The sequence below is a fragment of the Ambystoma mexicanum genome, chromosome 9 (assembly GCF_040938575.1).
Source record: "Ambystoma mexicanum isolate Mex_15411 chromosome 9, UKY_AmexF1_1, whole genome shotgun sequence".
In the NCBI taxonomy this organism is placed as follows: domain Eukaryota; kingdom Metazoa; phylum Chordata; class Amphibia; order Caudata; family Ambystomatidae; genus Ambystoma; species Ambystoma mexicanum.
Window position 1 is genome coordinate 962,795,651 of NC_090931.1, and position 13,935 is coordinate 962,809,585.

Here is a 13,935-nt window from a genome sequence, read left to right on the forward strand (position 1 = left end):
GCAGACCTAAGGATCACCCTCTGACAAACGGGCCTGTCGCATGCTCCAAAGGCAATACCGGCTCTCCATTTGCTCCAAGAAAAGGGCCCACATCCAGGCTCATGCCTCTAGAGGATCCAATAACACGGCTGAACTCTTCAAGGAACTAGCCAACCCTTCCGCAGTCTCCTCCTCACCTCTTCCCTCCCAGGCTCTCTGCAATGCACTGGCCACACACTTCACTGCAAAAACTCAGGTAATCCTGAGCATTGTTTTGTCGATCGGCTGCTCCCCTTACCCCTTATCCTACCCCTCCCTCTACCTTCTATGGCCTCCCATCCCCCCTCTGCCTTTCTCTCCTCCTCTCCTATCACACCTGAGTTGTCCGCTCAATGAAGGTCTCTTCCAAACCATTAAGGACAATATTGGCTCTCTTGCCCCTGCACCTGCTGATTTCTGCAACCACTCTTTTGCTACTGTATCTTTCCCCCTCCTCCCTCAAGCACTCCCTTGTGTGCCCCCTGCTGAAAAAACCTTATGCTGATCCGTCTTGTCCAGCCAACCACCACCACATATCTATCACCCCCTTCCTTGGAAAACTCTTGAAGTAGCTGGTCTACCCCAAACTGACCCAGCACACTGAACTTGTTGGTCGCCTATACAACCATCAATCTGGTTTCCGAGCATCCAGAGGCATGGGAACTGTTCTTCTGAACACCCATGAGGAACAGCTTGCATCTCTTGACTTCAACTCTCCAGCTGTTATTATTCTACTTGATCTCTCTCGGCATTCGACACGGTCAACCATGCCATCCTCATAAAACGGCTCCTCGATACCCTAGGTATCTCGGAGCGGGCACTGGACTGGCTGATTTCCTTCCTCAACGACCGTCTGTCCCAGGTTATTCTGGGCTCCTCCCCCACCTCTATCTCCACCTGTGGCATCCCCCAAGGCTACAATCATTCTCCCTGGTCTTTAACACCTATCATGCGCAACTTGCACACCTCTTTTCCACCTTCTCCCCCAACTTCCAGTGTTATGCAGATAACCACATCTCTACTTCAAACTTCCCTCTGACCCTCTCCTTACTTCCTCCATCATTCCTGACTGCCTATCTGCCACACCCGGTGTACTTCCAATGATCTCTGCCTAAATGCCTGAAAGACTGAGATCCTTCATATTGGGACTCCTGCTCCCTCTTTCTTCCCCTCACTCTGGCCATCTTCTATGGGCTCTCCCCCCTTCTCCTTCATCTTGGCGTCCTTTTCGACTCCTCTCTTCCCTTCTACCCTCACACTCAGGACCTTGCCAAGAAGGCCCACTTTCAACTCCACTTCCTCAAAGGTATTCTTCCTTTCCTCACGTCCCCCAGAAACTCATTGTCTCTAGAGTTCTGGTTCTCTCTAGGCTGCTAGAGTACTGCAATAGCCTTTTCCTTAATCTACCCACTTCTTCCCTACGACCTCTCCAGCTAATCCAGAATAGGGCTGCAAGACTTATCCTTAGCCTCATGCCTAGGGACCGCAATTCTCCAGCCCTAAAATCTCTCCACTGGCTCCCGGTTGCTGCAAGGATCCATTCAAATCCCTCTGCATCATTCATAGGGCTGGTGCCGGGGACCAAACTTATCTTCAACCGGCACTTATTAAATACTCTCCCCCTTCCTCTTGAGTCGCATCTCCTCAAATTCCAGAAACTCCTTCAAGACCTTTCTTTTCACATCCTCCTTTCCTTCCTCCCCCTTCTGCTAAACCCCACAGTTGCTGAGATTGGTGACCAAGGCCCATTTGTGTCCTCTGGGGGCCTGGCCTCCCACACCCAATCCCTGTCAGTCTCCGCCCCCTCCCACCACTTGCCTTGGCACCCGCTGGCCTATGCCACCACTAGCCTGCACTTACACATTTATTGGCAGCTGACCCCTTTCACCAAGTCACTTAACAGCTGTTTACTCCCTAGCACTTCCCTCTTTGGTACCGTTAGCACTTCGCCCCCATCTTCCTCATTCCTTCTCTCTGCGCTTGCATGTTCTGAATGCTCACAAGGCCTAGTAGGCCCGCCCCTAGTTTTCATTGTTACATTTGCTTTCTTTCCCATGTTTCTTCCCTGTTGCCTTGTGGGTGCTTTGAAACACAGTTTACTTGATGTATAAGCGCCTTACAAATGCACACTATACTCCTGCCACATCAGGGGCTACTCCACAGCCTTTCAGTGCACCACCTTGCATTTATTCCAGTTTCTGTTGGGGCTGGCTCGGGCATCGTGTCACCCAACCAAAACCAACCACCCTCAATACAGAATGCATATTGACTACTCACTCCATTCAGGTGGGCTCCTCTCCAAAGGTGTACCCACAACAAGCAGCCCCTGGGAAGGCTCCAGACAGTCTGGCAGGAGGCATCCCCAGATCCATATATAGTCCTTCCACCCAACAACCATTCAGGGAAGGGGAACCGAATCAAGGCTACTCAGGACTTTGAGAAACAAGGGGGTAAGAAAACCAAGAGGCCACTAGTGGCCATCTTGCATTTGTGTAACAATCCATTGATTCTTTGGCAGGACGTGGGTATCCCAAAAATTGAGGATACCTAGAGCCACTGTCCCATCGGCATGTAGCTGCCACCAGCCCATACCCTGTTCTGTGGGCAACACATGTGCCCAAAACATACACTAGGGGTACAGGATTGTACCCCTACCCATGGGTGCCCTAAGGGTATCCCATGGGTCTTTGTCCACCAAGAACAAAATGAAGAGCTGCACAGGCAGGGGTCCAAACTGGACTCCTGTGCAGAAAATAAGCAGAACACACAGAATAAGGAGGGATAGGACAAGGACCTGTCCATCCAATGCATTTCTATCATCACAGGAGGCACACCTTCTCAGTCGAATATTGTAAAAACTACTGGACGGATTTCCACCAAACCAGTCTAGGAAATCAAGTCAACGTTTTGTGCCCCCACTGACAAGTTGTTTCTTATTAGGTCCAAATCCCTCCAGCAAATTTTGTGCAACAGCTTATCACAAATTGCACTTTTTCTCTGTGAGAAAATGAATGGGCGTAAACCTCAAGGTTTTTCTTTGGAAAATGTCTCCCAAATCCGTATAGCAAGTCAAAAGTTATAGTGATAGAATATTTCGAAAAGTCTATGTACAAGATTTCACCTTAACTATAGGGCGGCGACCACTGCCCTACATACATTTCTGAGGCTTGTGGAATCTACTGAGATCACATGCTATGCATAGGCCGACATCTAGTGGAGGCTGCAGAGTATTACAGTTGTTGTTTTCAAAACTCGAAAAGGGACATCGACAGGGCGTGTCAGTAATACTATCCCTAGTCTTACGTCTACTGTACCCATGGTCCATCGCGCGTCGATGTCCCTCAGATTGTTTTTTTCGGCCATTGTGACGGACGCTTAATGGCCTAGTTCCTTTCGGCTGACACCATTAATTATTGTTAAATTAGAATCAGTTACTCTTTCTATCCTTTCTCTACACCGACTTCGACAACATTTTTGACAGCGATGTAAAGGACGAACGTTGAACAAAGTCCTTGATTCGACTGACCCCTTCGGCCTTGGAAGGCCGCAACGGGCCTCGACCCTAACAGTAGGGAGAGTGGGCAGTGGACATTAGAGAATGCATTTTCCCCTTTACACACTCTTTTCTCGCCTGGCTGCTATTTCCTTTAACTATGGAAAACACTCCATTTAAATTCTGCCCTAGTTGTAATAAGAAGTTCGAGGGGATTGGGTCCTCCGACGTATTCCATATCTATATACGTAAAGGGGGTTTGTCCTGGCAGGCAAGCAGCTACATAGCTCAATCTCTCTGCATATTATTTCAGGGTTGTCTCTATGGTACAAGAATCCAAGAGTAGTGTGGATAGCCTCCAGTGGGTGTGTATATTTACCACCCAGTCGGGTATGCTAACAGAGGGTCCTTGTCAAATAAATTAAGGAACTCCTAAATATGTGTTCAATATTTACAAATCTCTCTCTGTCTATAGGAAAATTCCTTGAGGTCTAAGGTTGCAACTATGTTTAACTCAATTAGGACATTTCAAAAACAAGATAAGTTTGTTTTTTATTGTTAATAAATGAGGTGTAAAGAATTAAAATATCTAATTATCTATACATACATAGTAAACATTCAGACCAGAGCACATGACATATTGTGTACCATCTAAAAACATCAGTGAAAATAGGGCATTTTGCATACAATTATCATGCACAGCTCCTGCACGTATTTACAAATAGAAAAAATCAAATTGACAAACATGGATTTACATCAATTCCCACGTAATTAAACAATATTACAGGTGAAATAAATCAAACTCTTGCCAATTAATGTCACATGATATACAAATCAAGCCTAAAGCTGTCACCATCTAGGTGGTGTATGGGAGGTGCCCTTTTCAATAGCAACTCTACTCCAGTTTCAATTCTACTAGGTGTTTCAAGAGAGGGGTTCAACCATTATTTTCCAATCAGATCATATAGAAAAGTCCAAGGTCAGCTGAACTACCAAACTTGGTTCAATTCAACCTTTTCTATGCATTGAACCAGTAATTTATCCAAAATGAGGTCCATGGATACCTAATCTAGGGGTCTAAGGTCCATGGATGCCTAAACTAGGGGTCTACGTATAACACCAGGAAAGAATCTTAAACGGTGCTCCAATCATACGAGACCGGATCGGAGGGTACGTGTGGTCTACGATTCGGCGGATAGAACAATTGCCCGCCTTCCTCAGGACCAGTAATAGATGTGACCCCTGAGGTAAAAGGAGAACAAAAGGGCCTTTAGTGGTATACAAAGACTTTTATATAGCACTTAGTATCTTGTTGAGTGGCATGGTGAACGACAGGGAATATGTAAGAAAATATCACCAAGATCTCAACCCTGTCATGAGGAACAGGAAATCAAAACGTGCATAAATGGGCAGAAAGTGTCAGCCATCGTTAGTAAAAGGAATCACTGTCCTTTGTGATGGAACTTAAGCAGGGTGTTTTTTAGTTGAAGTGAAGCCCACATCTCGAAATCTGAAGATGTATAGCGAGAGCAGAGCCAAGGTCCACGTGTTTGTCACCCGGGGGGAGGCCAGGATAGCGGTCATGCATCTATGTGAAACCCAACGGAGACATAGGGCACTTACGTTATGAAATAGATTAACTGCGTTCAGTGCCCAATGCGTGCTGGGGCATGTTTGATTTAAATGCTTTAATTACTACTGAACAGATGCGTCTCTGTAAGAAAATAAACAAAACAAACAGCATCTCAGTGTGTAACTGTGAATGAATGAAAGGGAAAAACAAAACCTTTAGACATGATTAAAGCCTACCTTGCTAATGCGGAACAAGTCGACACGTGTTGTTGTAGGCTATTGTTACTAGAGAAGAGTTAGAATTAGCATTGGAACATTTGTTGGAGCCGCTCGTATTAATCGGCAGCTTCAGTTGCGGAGTCAAAGGACGTGAACGAAGGATTCACATCTGAATGCAAATATGAAACGAAACGCAGGAGCGATGCGTATTATAGTCTCCGTGTTGTGTGGATAGCAAGAATACACCCACTAACTTATCTATGATAGGCAATCACCACAGCTGTGCTGCATCGGAACATTTTCGGCATCTGCATCCTGCGTCGATGACGTCGATACGCTGTCCTCAAGGGCCTCCGTTGAGCCAACGTCACTGGATGTTATAAGTAGGACACACGATGCCCGTAGCCTCAGTTCTGTTTTTCTGCAAACGTGTTCGCTTCGGAGATCTCGGCGCGCTTCAGTTCTTCTGAGTTATTTCTCTGAGTTCTTCGAACTTGGTTTATGAAGATTGTATCATGTCTTCCTCTTCTTCCGTCCCGCAGGCGGGTTTCAAGAAGTGTCGGGACTGTGGTTCCAAGATGTTGCTGACGGACCCGCACAACGCCTGCCTCTAGTGCCTCGGGGAGGACCACGCTGCGGACAATTGTGACGAATGCCAGTCGCTCTTGTCGTAGGCCTTGCGGGAGCAGAAGAAGAAGCTTTCGGTAGGTAGGGTCTCCAAACCCCATAAGCCAAGGTCCACTGGACTTTCCACTGACGATTCGAGGGGCGACTCTCTGTGTCGTTGGCGGAAGTCCAGGCGGTCTCAGTTCCTGAGTGGGTCCCGCCATTCCTCTGCCTCTTCAAGGCACTCACGGAAGCGCCATCACCGGTCGCCTTCCTCTTCCGAGGACTCCACCCATCGGCAGGTTGCTTGTCCCAACAAGTACTCTACTCCTGTGGAATGGGAGGCATTTCGCAAGAAAATGTTGGTCATTTTTGAATCACAGGGCTCCGGTCCGTCCGCGCCTTCGAGAGAAGCCGGCTTGACCGTGCTAGAGCCGCCACTTGCACGCCTTTGGGTTCGGGTGGTCGGCGCGATCATCGAGAACCTTCGAGGTCTCGAGGTCTCAATCGGACAAGGTGGATCGCTCTAGCCATGCCCGCTCCAGGTCCCGGTCCTCAACGCTCTCGAGACTGTCGGAGCCTGTGAGGTCTTCTTCGAAGACGTCGACGCCATCGGCGCCGAGGCTGTCGAAGGACACGCTCGGGGCACCGCCCTCGAGGACTGTGTCGAAGCAGTCGGCACCACGCTCGATGCCGATTCCATCAACGCCCTTGACTCCTTTCGAGGAGGCTTTGTCGGAGGTGGAACCCCCGAAAAAGGCTTTGGCCAAGTCCAAAAATGTTTTTGTCCCTTTTTTCTGTGCCCCCATTCCAGCCTCTGGATTATATTTCTGAGGTGGAAGAAGGGTCTGAGGAAGGTTTGGTTCCTGATGAGGTACCTGACGAAATATTGTCTGGTCATAGCCAGTTTGAAGACCTGCGTCAGTCGTTGCACAATGCCAGTGGTCTGGACACCTCCCGGGAGGTGAGTTTGGTAGGCCTGAGCCTGGTACGTACGCTGAGTCTTCATACCGGCGGCTTATGTCAAGGGTGTCGGAGTACTTGGGGTGGTCTGCACCCCCAGTGGATTTTCTGCAGGATGACCTCACAGATATCCTGGACCTTGGTCCACCAATTGACCCGGTTCTGCCATTCCATATGGCCTTGGAAAGAAGAGTGACGGCGGCTTGGACTGCTCCGGAGAGTCTCACGGCAGTAGGAAAGTCGTTGCCGAAAAAATACCGCCCAGCCAGTGGCGACCCCGGCTACTTGTCCCTGAACCCTACTCCGGATAGTTTGGTGGTGCAGGTGGCCACGGCCCCGGCTAAACAGGCGTCGTACCCTACCATCCCTCCTGATAGAGACGACAAGCGTTTTGACGGTTGGGCGAAGAAAGTGTTTTCTTCAGGGGGTATGGCTTTGAAAGCAGTCAACTCCGTGTGTGCCTTGGCACATTTCACTCACTCTGTGGAATTGTGTTTCCTTAGCGGCTGAACATATTCCCGAAGGGGAGGAACGGGATGGCTTTCTTGCTCTTGTTCAGGATGGCAAGGATGCCATGTGTGAATCCGTTCAGTCGGGTCTGGACGTGGCAGACTGCATCAGCCAGTCCATGGCGGCGAGCACCATAACTCGCAGATTTGCGTTGTTGCGGAAGTCGGGGTTTGCTCCGTATGTACAAGCCCGACTTCTCAACATGCCCTTTGATGGTGACCATCTTTTTGGCAGCAAGGCTGACGAGAGCCTTGAGAGGTTGCAGACCTCGAAGGCTGCAGCGAAGTCGTTGGGCGCTGCAGTTCGCCAACCTCCGCCTTTTCGTACTAGGGGACAGCAATGGAGGGGAGGGTCCTTTCGATATTACTCGACATTTGGTAAATCGAGGGGAGCTGCAAGTCAGAGGCCAACATAGGAGTACCAGAGGTGGAAAACGGGGCACTCGAGGTGCCAAGGCCGCTTGCCTCTTTGCCCTCAGGCATTGCTGCAGCAGCTGCTTCAGGTCAGTCATGAGGCCATGGTTCCCTGGTTGGGGGAAGGCTGGCGCAGCATCTTGTAGAATGGTGTGCCATTACTTCAGATGTTTGGGTTCTGGAGATCATAGCCCACGGCTTCTGTCTTCCTTCTGGCAGAGGCCTCACGACAATCCACCAGGGAATCTCTCCTTGAAGAGTCTGGATCCGCCCCTTGCGCAGGAAATCAAATCCCTGCTGGAGAAAGGCGCCATAGAAATGGTGCCTGTAGCGGAGAGGAACAAGGGATGGTATTCCCCTTATTCTTTGATTGCGAAGAAAGACGGGGGATTGAGACCCATCATGGGCTTGCATGGTTTGAACAAGCTCCTCAGGAAGGACAAGTTCAAGATGGTTACTCTCTCTCAAGTCCTCCAGGCCCTTCAACTTCAGGACTGGTTGTTGTCTCTCGACCTCAAGGATGCTTACTTTCATGTGCAGATTCATCTCAAGCACAAGAAGTACCTGTGGTTCGCGGTTGGCGACTCGCTTTTTCAGTTTTGGGTCCTGCCGTTCGGATTGACCTCCGCCCGAAGGTTTTCACCAAGCTCATAGTAGTGGTGGCAGCGTATCTCAGGAAAGGGGGGATTCACGTCTACCCCTACCTGGACGATTGGTTGATCAGGGCGCGCTCTCCGGAGCAAGTCCTGGATCATCTGTCAGTCACCTGCCACTCCCTTCACAGGCTGGGATTCTCCCTCAACTTAAAGAAGTCCCATTTGACGCCAACACAGCGGCTCCAGTACATCGGAGCAGTGCTCGACACATCCCTGGGGCAGTGTTTCCCTCCCCAGGTGAGGGCTCGTCACATTCTGCAGATGGTGCACAAGTTTCAACATGGCCAGAGTTTCCAGGTGTTCGAGTTCTTGAGGTAGCTCCGCCTCATAGCATCCTGAATTCTTCTGGTGCCAGAGGCCAGCCTGCGGATGAGATCTCTGCATTGGGCTCTCAAGATGCAGTGGTCACAAGCCTCCTGCAGGATGTCGGACTTCGTTCAGGTGCTGCCCTCGGTCGCCCAGGATCTCCTGTGGTGGGCCGTGTAAGGCAATCTGATGAAGGGGGCTCTGTTTTGGCTACCCTGGCCGGAAGTGACGATCATGACGGACGCATCCCTCACGGGATGGGGAGCTCATGCCAACGAGTTGTCAGCGGTCATTGGTCTACGTCGGAGTCCAGACTCCATATCAATCTATTGGAGCTGAGGGCCGTCAGGCTTGCCCTGAAGGATTTTCTGCCTACTGTGCAAGGGAAGAATGTCTTGATTCTGATGGACAAGCAGGCACTTTCTGTTAAGCCACCCTTCACAGTGTTTCGTAAGGACAGGGTTGTACTTAGGGTTCGTCCTTCCTTTCTTCCGAAAGTGGTCTCGGAATTTAATTTAAGCCAGGTTGTTATTTTTCCGGCATTTTATCCTCCTCCGCATCCTGCTAAAGAAGAGGAGAGGCTCCATAGGTTGGATCCTAGGAGATGTCCCGAGTCAGAGTGGGCGATCAGCTCTTTATAGGATACGCTGGAAGGCGTTTGAGACAGGCTGTTACTAAGCAGACTTTGTCTAGATGGATTATGTTGGCAATTTCGGAATGTTACCACTTGGCGGGTAAGGACCCTCCAGTAGGCTTACAGGCCCATTCTACTAGGGGTATGGCTGCCTCTACTTCCCTGCAGAGGGGTGTTCCTATTCGTAACATCTGTGAAGCAGCCACATGGGCTTCGGTCCATACTTTTGTAAGACACTACTCCCTAGATTCTATCCATGGGTAGGATCTGGCCTTTGGCAAGGTGGTCCTCTATTCTGCAATTTGATTGGGCCTTCATAATTTCTATATTCTAAATTTTTTCCCCTCCTCCATACGTTGGTACTGCTTTGGGCTTCTGTCATAGATATGGAATACGTCGGAGGACCCAATCCCCTCGAAGAACAAGTTACTTTCTTACCTGGTAACGTTCTTTCGATGGGATGGTCCGAAGACTTTATCCATATCGCTCCCTCCCTGCCCCGCTACAGAATTTCTTATGCGATTGCAGCTTACGTTTCCGCAAGGCTTTCTGTGGTCATACTACTGGCAGAAGATTGGTGCCACAAGTTCTGGGGGAAAAACTACAACTGAGGCTATGGGCGTCGTGCGTCCTACTTATAACATCCGGTGACGTCGGCTCGACGGAGGCCCTCGAGGACAGCGTATCGACGTCATCGACGCAGGACGCAGACGCCGAAAATTTTCCGAAGCACCACAGCTGTGGTGATTACCTGTCATAGATATTTAATAAGTCGTACCATCCCATCGAAGGAACATTACCAGGTAAGAAAGTAACTTGTTCTTCCCCTTGGGTGGACAAGCACCGGGTGTGCAATCTTTGTCTGGCACGGGACCACGATGAGGGCTTTTGTCGAGCCTGCAAGCTCTTTAAGCCAAAGACACTCCAGGACCGAAAGACAAAGCGATGGGCCCATCACGCAATGCAGACAGAGGCCGCCATGGACGTGGACGGGGCCACGTGGAGACAGCATTGCAGTCTTTTCCGACGGCAAGTGCTAGCCCCCGACCTCAATAGACAGGCCGATGGCTCTGTTATGGGGATGACACCCGGCGGCGGTAGCACTCGCACTACTCCCCGCACTAAGCACATAGCCAAGGGCCAAGATTCGACGCCAATGTTGACCAAACGCTCACACACCGAGTCGAGGGAGAGGTCCACTGAATCCCTGTCCTCTGGGCATTCGAGGTCCCGATCAACACACGACTGGCCCCGAAAGTCGAAAGACAATACAGACACCTTGTCCAAATCCTCTGCCGAACGTCGGAAGACAAGCTGTCGGTTCGCTCCACCGCCGAAATTCAACACTCCACGTAGAAAACGGCCAAGAGTACCAAAAGCTTGGGAATAGCCCATTTGGTGCGAAAGCATGCCCCATAGAGCCTCCTTAAGGCAAAGAGTTCAAGGAAACAATCCTCCAAGAGTCACTCTCACAAGCAAAAATCTAGCACCCCTCACAGGGAAAAACACTGTTTCCCAAGAAGAAGAGACCTTAACAGAGGCCTTAAAAAAACAAGGGCCAGCCTACACCTCCGGCCTAGCCTACAACCCAGGGACAGATTACACCTCAATACCCTGGGTCCATACCAAGTTCATCAACATGGACTGCTGAGGAAATTGACAGGGTTATGAGAAGAATTACATTTATGGCTAACTTCTATGAGAACCCCCAAGCTATCTAAAATGTCCAGCCCACGTCACCAACTACTAATGCTTTGTTCTCCCAACCCCCCGGCTAAGAGGCAACATCCTGACACCCTTCCTATTTCACCTTAGATAGACCCAGTCCACCTTGAACTATATGATCTAAATACAGACACTGAGGACAGTGATACTATACAGCAAGCAGACCATTATTCTGTTGCAGAGCCTCTAACCACAATGAGGACATCACTGATGATCTCACTGATGGCATCACTTGTGACATAAGTAATAACATAAAGGACATCAATGATTATTTAATTAATGGCATCAGACATAAGATCACTCTAGGAGATATTTACCCATATTCAGACCACCATTCCGTTTCTACATATGTGATATTAGCATTTTAGAATAGTTCATAACAATAAGTACATTGTTTAAAACAGTAAACATCTACACATGCATCATATCACTACTTGTGAAGCTTTCCTTTGTAGTACTTTGTTAAAAGATTTCTGAATTATAAATAGTACACTGCTTAGAATGTTGATGTTTGTGCCAAATATATCTAAGACATGTTCACCTTAATATAATCTGTATATACATTTACAAAATAAATGAGTAGAAATAGAGAGACATGTTGACCCTAATTATATACTATGTATTAAACGGGTATTATCGGATCGGATCACCAACTTCCTCCCTGTCATTTATCACTGGAAGTCTCTGCGCTGCTTTATGCTGAACTCATTCATAACAGAAGTCATCTTCCACCCAGCCTCGTACATGAATCCCACTCACATCTCTTTCCCTCCTGATCTCATCTCTGCTTCTCCCAAGACTTGCAACCTTGGTGTCCTCTTTGACTACACAAATTTATCATGGCAAAAGACCCCGCAGCCAGGTGTAACCTAGTCAACATTTATGAAAATCGGCCCACATCTCACTTTATCAACATTTTTATTATTACTTTATTTATTGAGAGCAGACCTACGTTTGAGAAGCACTCCATTAAAGCCCTTGTCCTTCATAAACTGACCACTGCTTGCCTATTTCTGGCATTTCTATCTATTCCTGGTCTCCAGTCAATAAGGTACTCAACTTTGCTACTTGTCCACTATAACCCAACAGGATTCTCTTCACACTGCCTTCCATGCACAACCGTCCCCTCTTTAGGTTCCTACGCCTTGTTCACAAATGTATCCATGGCTTTGCCTCTTTCTACTTAGCTGACTGCATCTGACATTACTCTCCCCACCCCCTTGCACTTTGTGATACTCTTCTCTCCTCAATTCTTTGCCTCCTCCTGTTTCCACTCCTTAGTATCGCCTCTTCCATTGGAATGCCCCCCTGGGCTTACTCAAACCATGTCTAAAATCTTACTTACACACAATTGAACCTATTCCTTTCACCCTCTCAAGGTTACCTCACTGTCTTTAGCCTATCCCTATTTTAGTTACCCTACACTCCTGTTATGCATGGTTAATTATAATACTAACACATAGGCCACCTCTGTCTGATCTACTTACTATATATCTCTTGTCTACTTTCATGGGTAATATTCCTCCCCGTCACTCTTGAGGAAACTGGCCTGCTCTCCTTCACACATTCACCTACCTGTTATTAAGGCAAGGCACCACTCATAGGGAACACCTCAGCAATGTAGGTAATTTCTGTTTGAAATGCCATTTTGTGTTACATATACCAAAGCCAGAACTGTTGGCTTTGCCAATGCTGGTTTTGCAAATCTCAGTAGCTTTTAGCTAGCTTTTTGCTATATGAATCCCATGCATGCACACAAAAAAAAATACTTCAATATATCCTGTATTTTCCAGGGCTTCATTGAATGTTGAATACCACGTGCTCTTAGTCTTTCTATCATTTGAAACTTCATAGATGTATTTAACTGTCATTGCAATTTATTAATCTGGAATCTTGGTAGTTGTTTGTTCCACTATTCTTATGAAATGTATTATTTCCAGTATTTACATTAAGCTAAACTTGCCAATGGAAACACATGTACATTTTTTAAAAAGTTGTTTTAAATCCTGCAAATGCTTGTCATCCACATTCTGATTTCCTATTCTTTTATTTATTTTCTATTTTAGATTTTGATGGATCATCAAAATATGTCCGAACATGTCCTTTGTATGGTATTATACCTTATAGAATTGGGACTAGAAAAAACACATGGGGAAGAATTGGCCGAAGTGAGTCACTCAATTAGCTTACAATATTTTATATTCTTGCTATAGCAAAAGCTAAATAAAAGTTTATTATAAAAGTATAATATGGAGCGAAGAACAAAAAACTGCAGCCCATCGGTTGCTAAGACTTCATTGAAGATGCCATGTTATTTCAATCTTGCATCAACATATTTATTACACAAAGCAACTCATGCCAAGACTCTTTTTGCTTTAAACCATTGTCACTAAGCTCTTTCTTTTGTTGAGCTCCTCAGTGGGCCCTACTGTTATGCATCTATAAAAGTTTTGAAATCCATGATGGGAGTAGCTTTTTCTCTCTTGTGCCTGCGTTTATGTGGTATGGTCTCATTTTACATGTCTGCTGCTGAACATAAATTGTTCAGAAAGCTCCTAAAAATGTGTTGTTTCCTTTAATACGTTAACCTTCTGCTAATCAGTTTCAGCCCTTTCCATTTGTTGAAACTCGGATCCATGACGATGAAGCATACTTTGATATATTTGAAACAAGTGGTGACCACTAACGGCACAGTCTTCATTGATCTCAGGTGTGCTGGCATTACATTGTTTACCAGGAGGATGGAGAAACTAAACATCTAATTATACCTCCCTCCAACAGATTCCTTGTCTTTGGAATGACATCTGTAATGCTGGAAAT

General features: G+C 47.4%; 1 protein-coding gene across 5 annotated transcripts in view; it reads left to right on the top strand.

The window, feature by feature from the left end:
• The window catches only part of UBR3 (ubiquitin protein ligase E3 component n-recognin 3), a 2,710,065-nt gene that overhangs the window by 1,246,523 nt on the left and 1,449,607 nt on the right, over positions 1 to 13,935 (top strand). For all 5 annotated transcript variants that reach the window (XM_069616177.1, XM_069616176.1, XM_069616178.1 and 2 more), the window contains exon 21: positions 13,182 to 13,283. In XM_069616177.1, the coding sequence (XP_069472278.1) occupies positions 13,182 to 13,283 (102 nt within the window). The remainder of the gene's footprint in view (positions 1 to 13,181; positions 13,284 to 13,935) is intronic.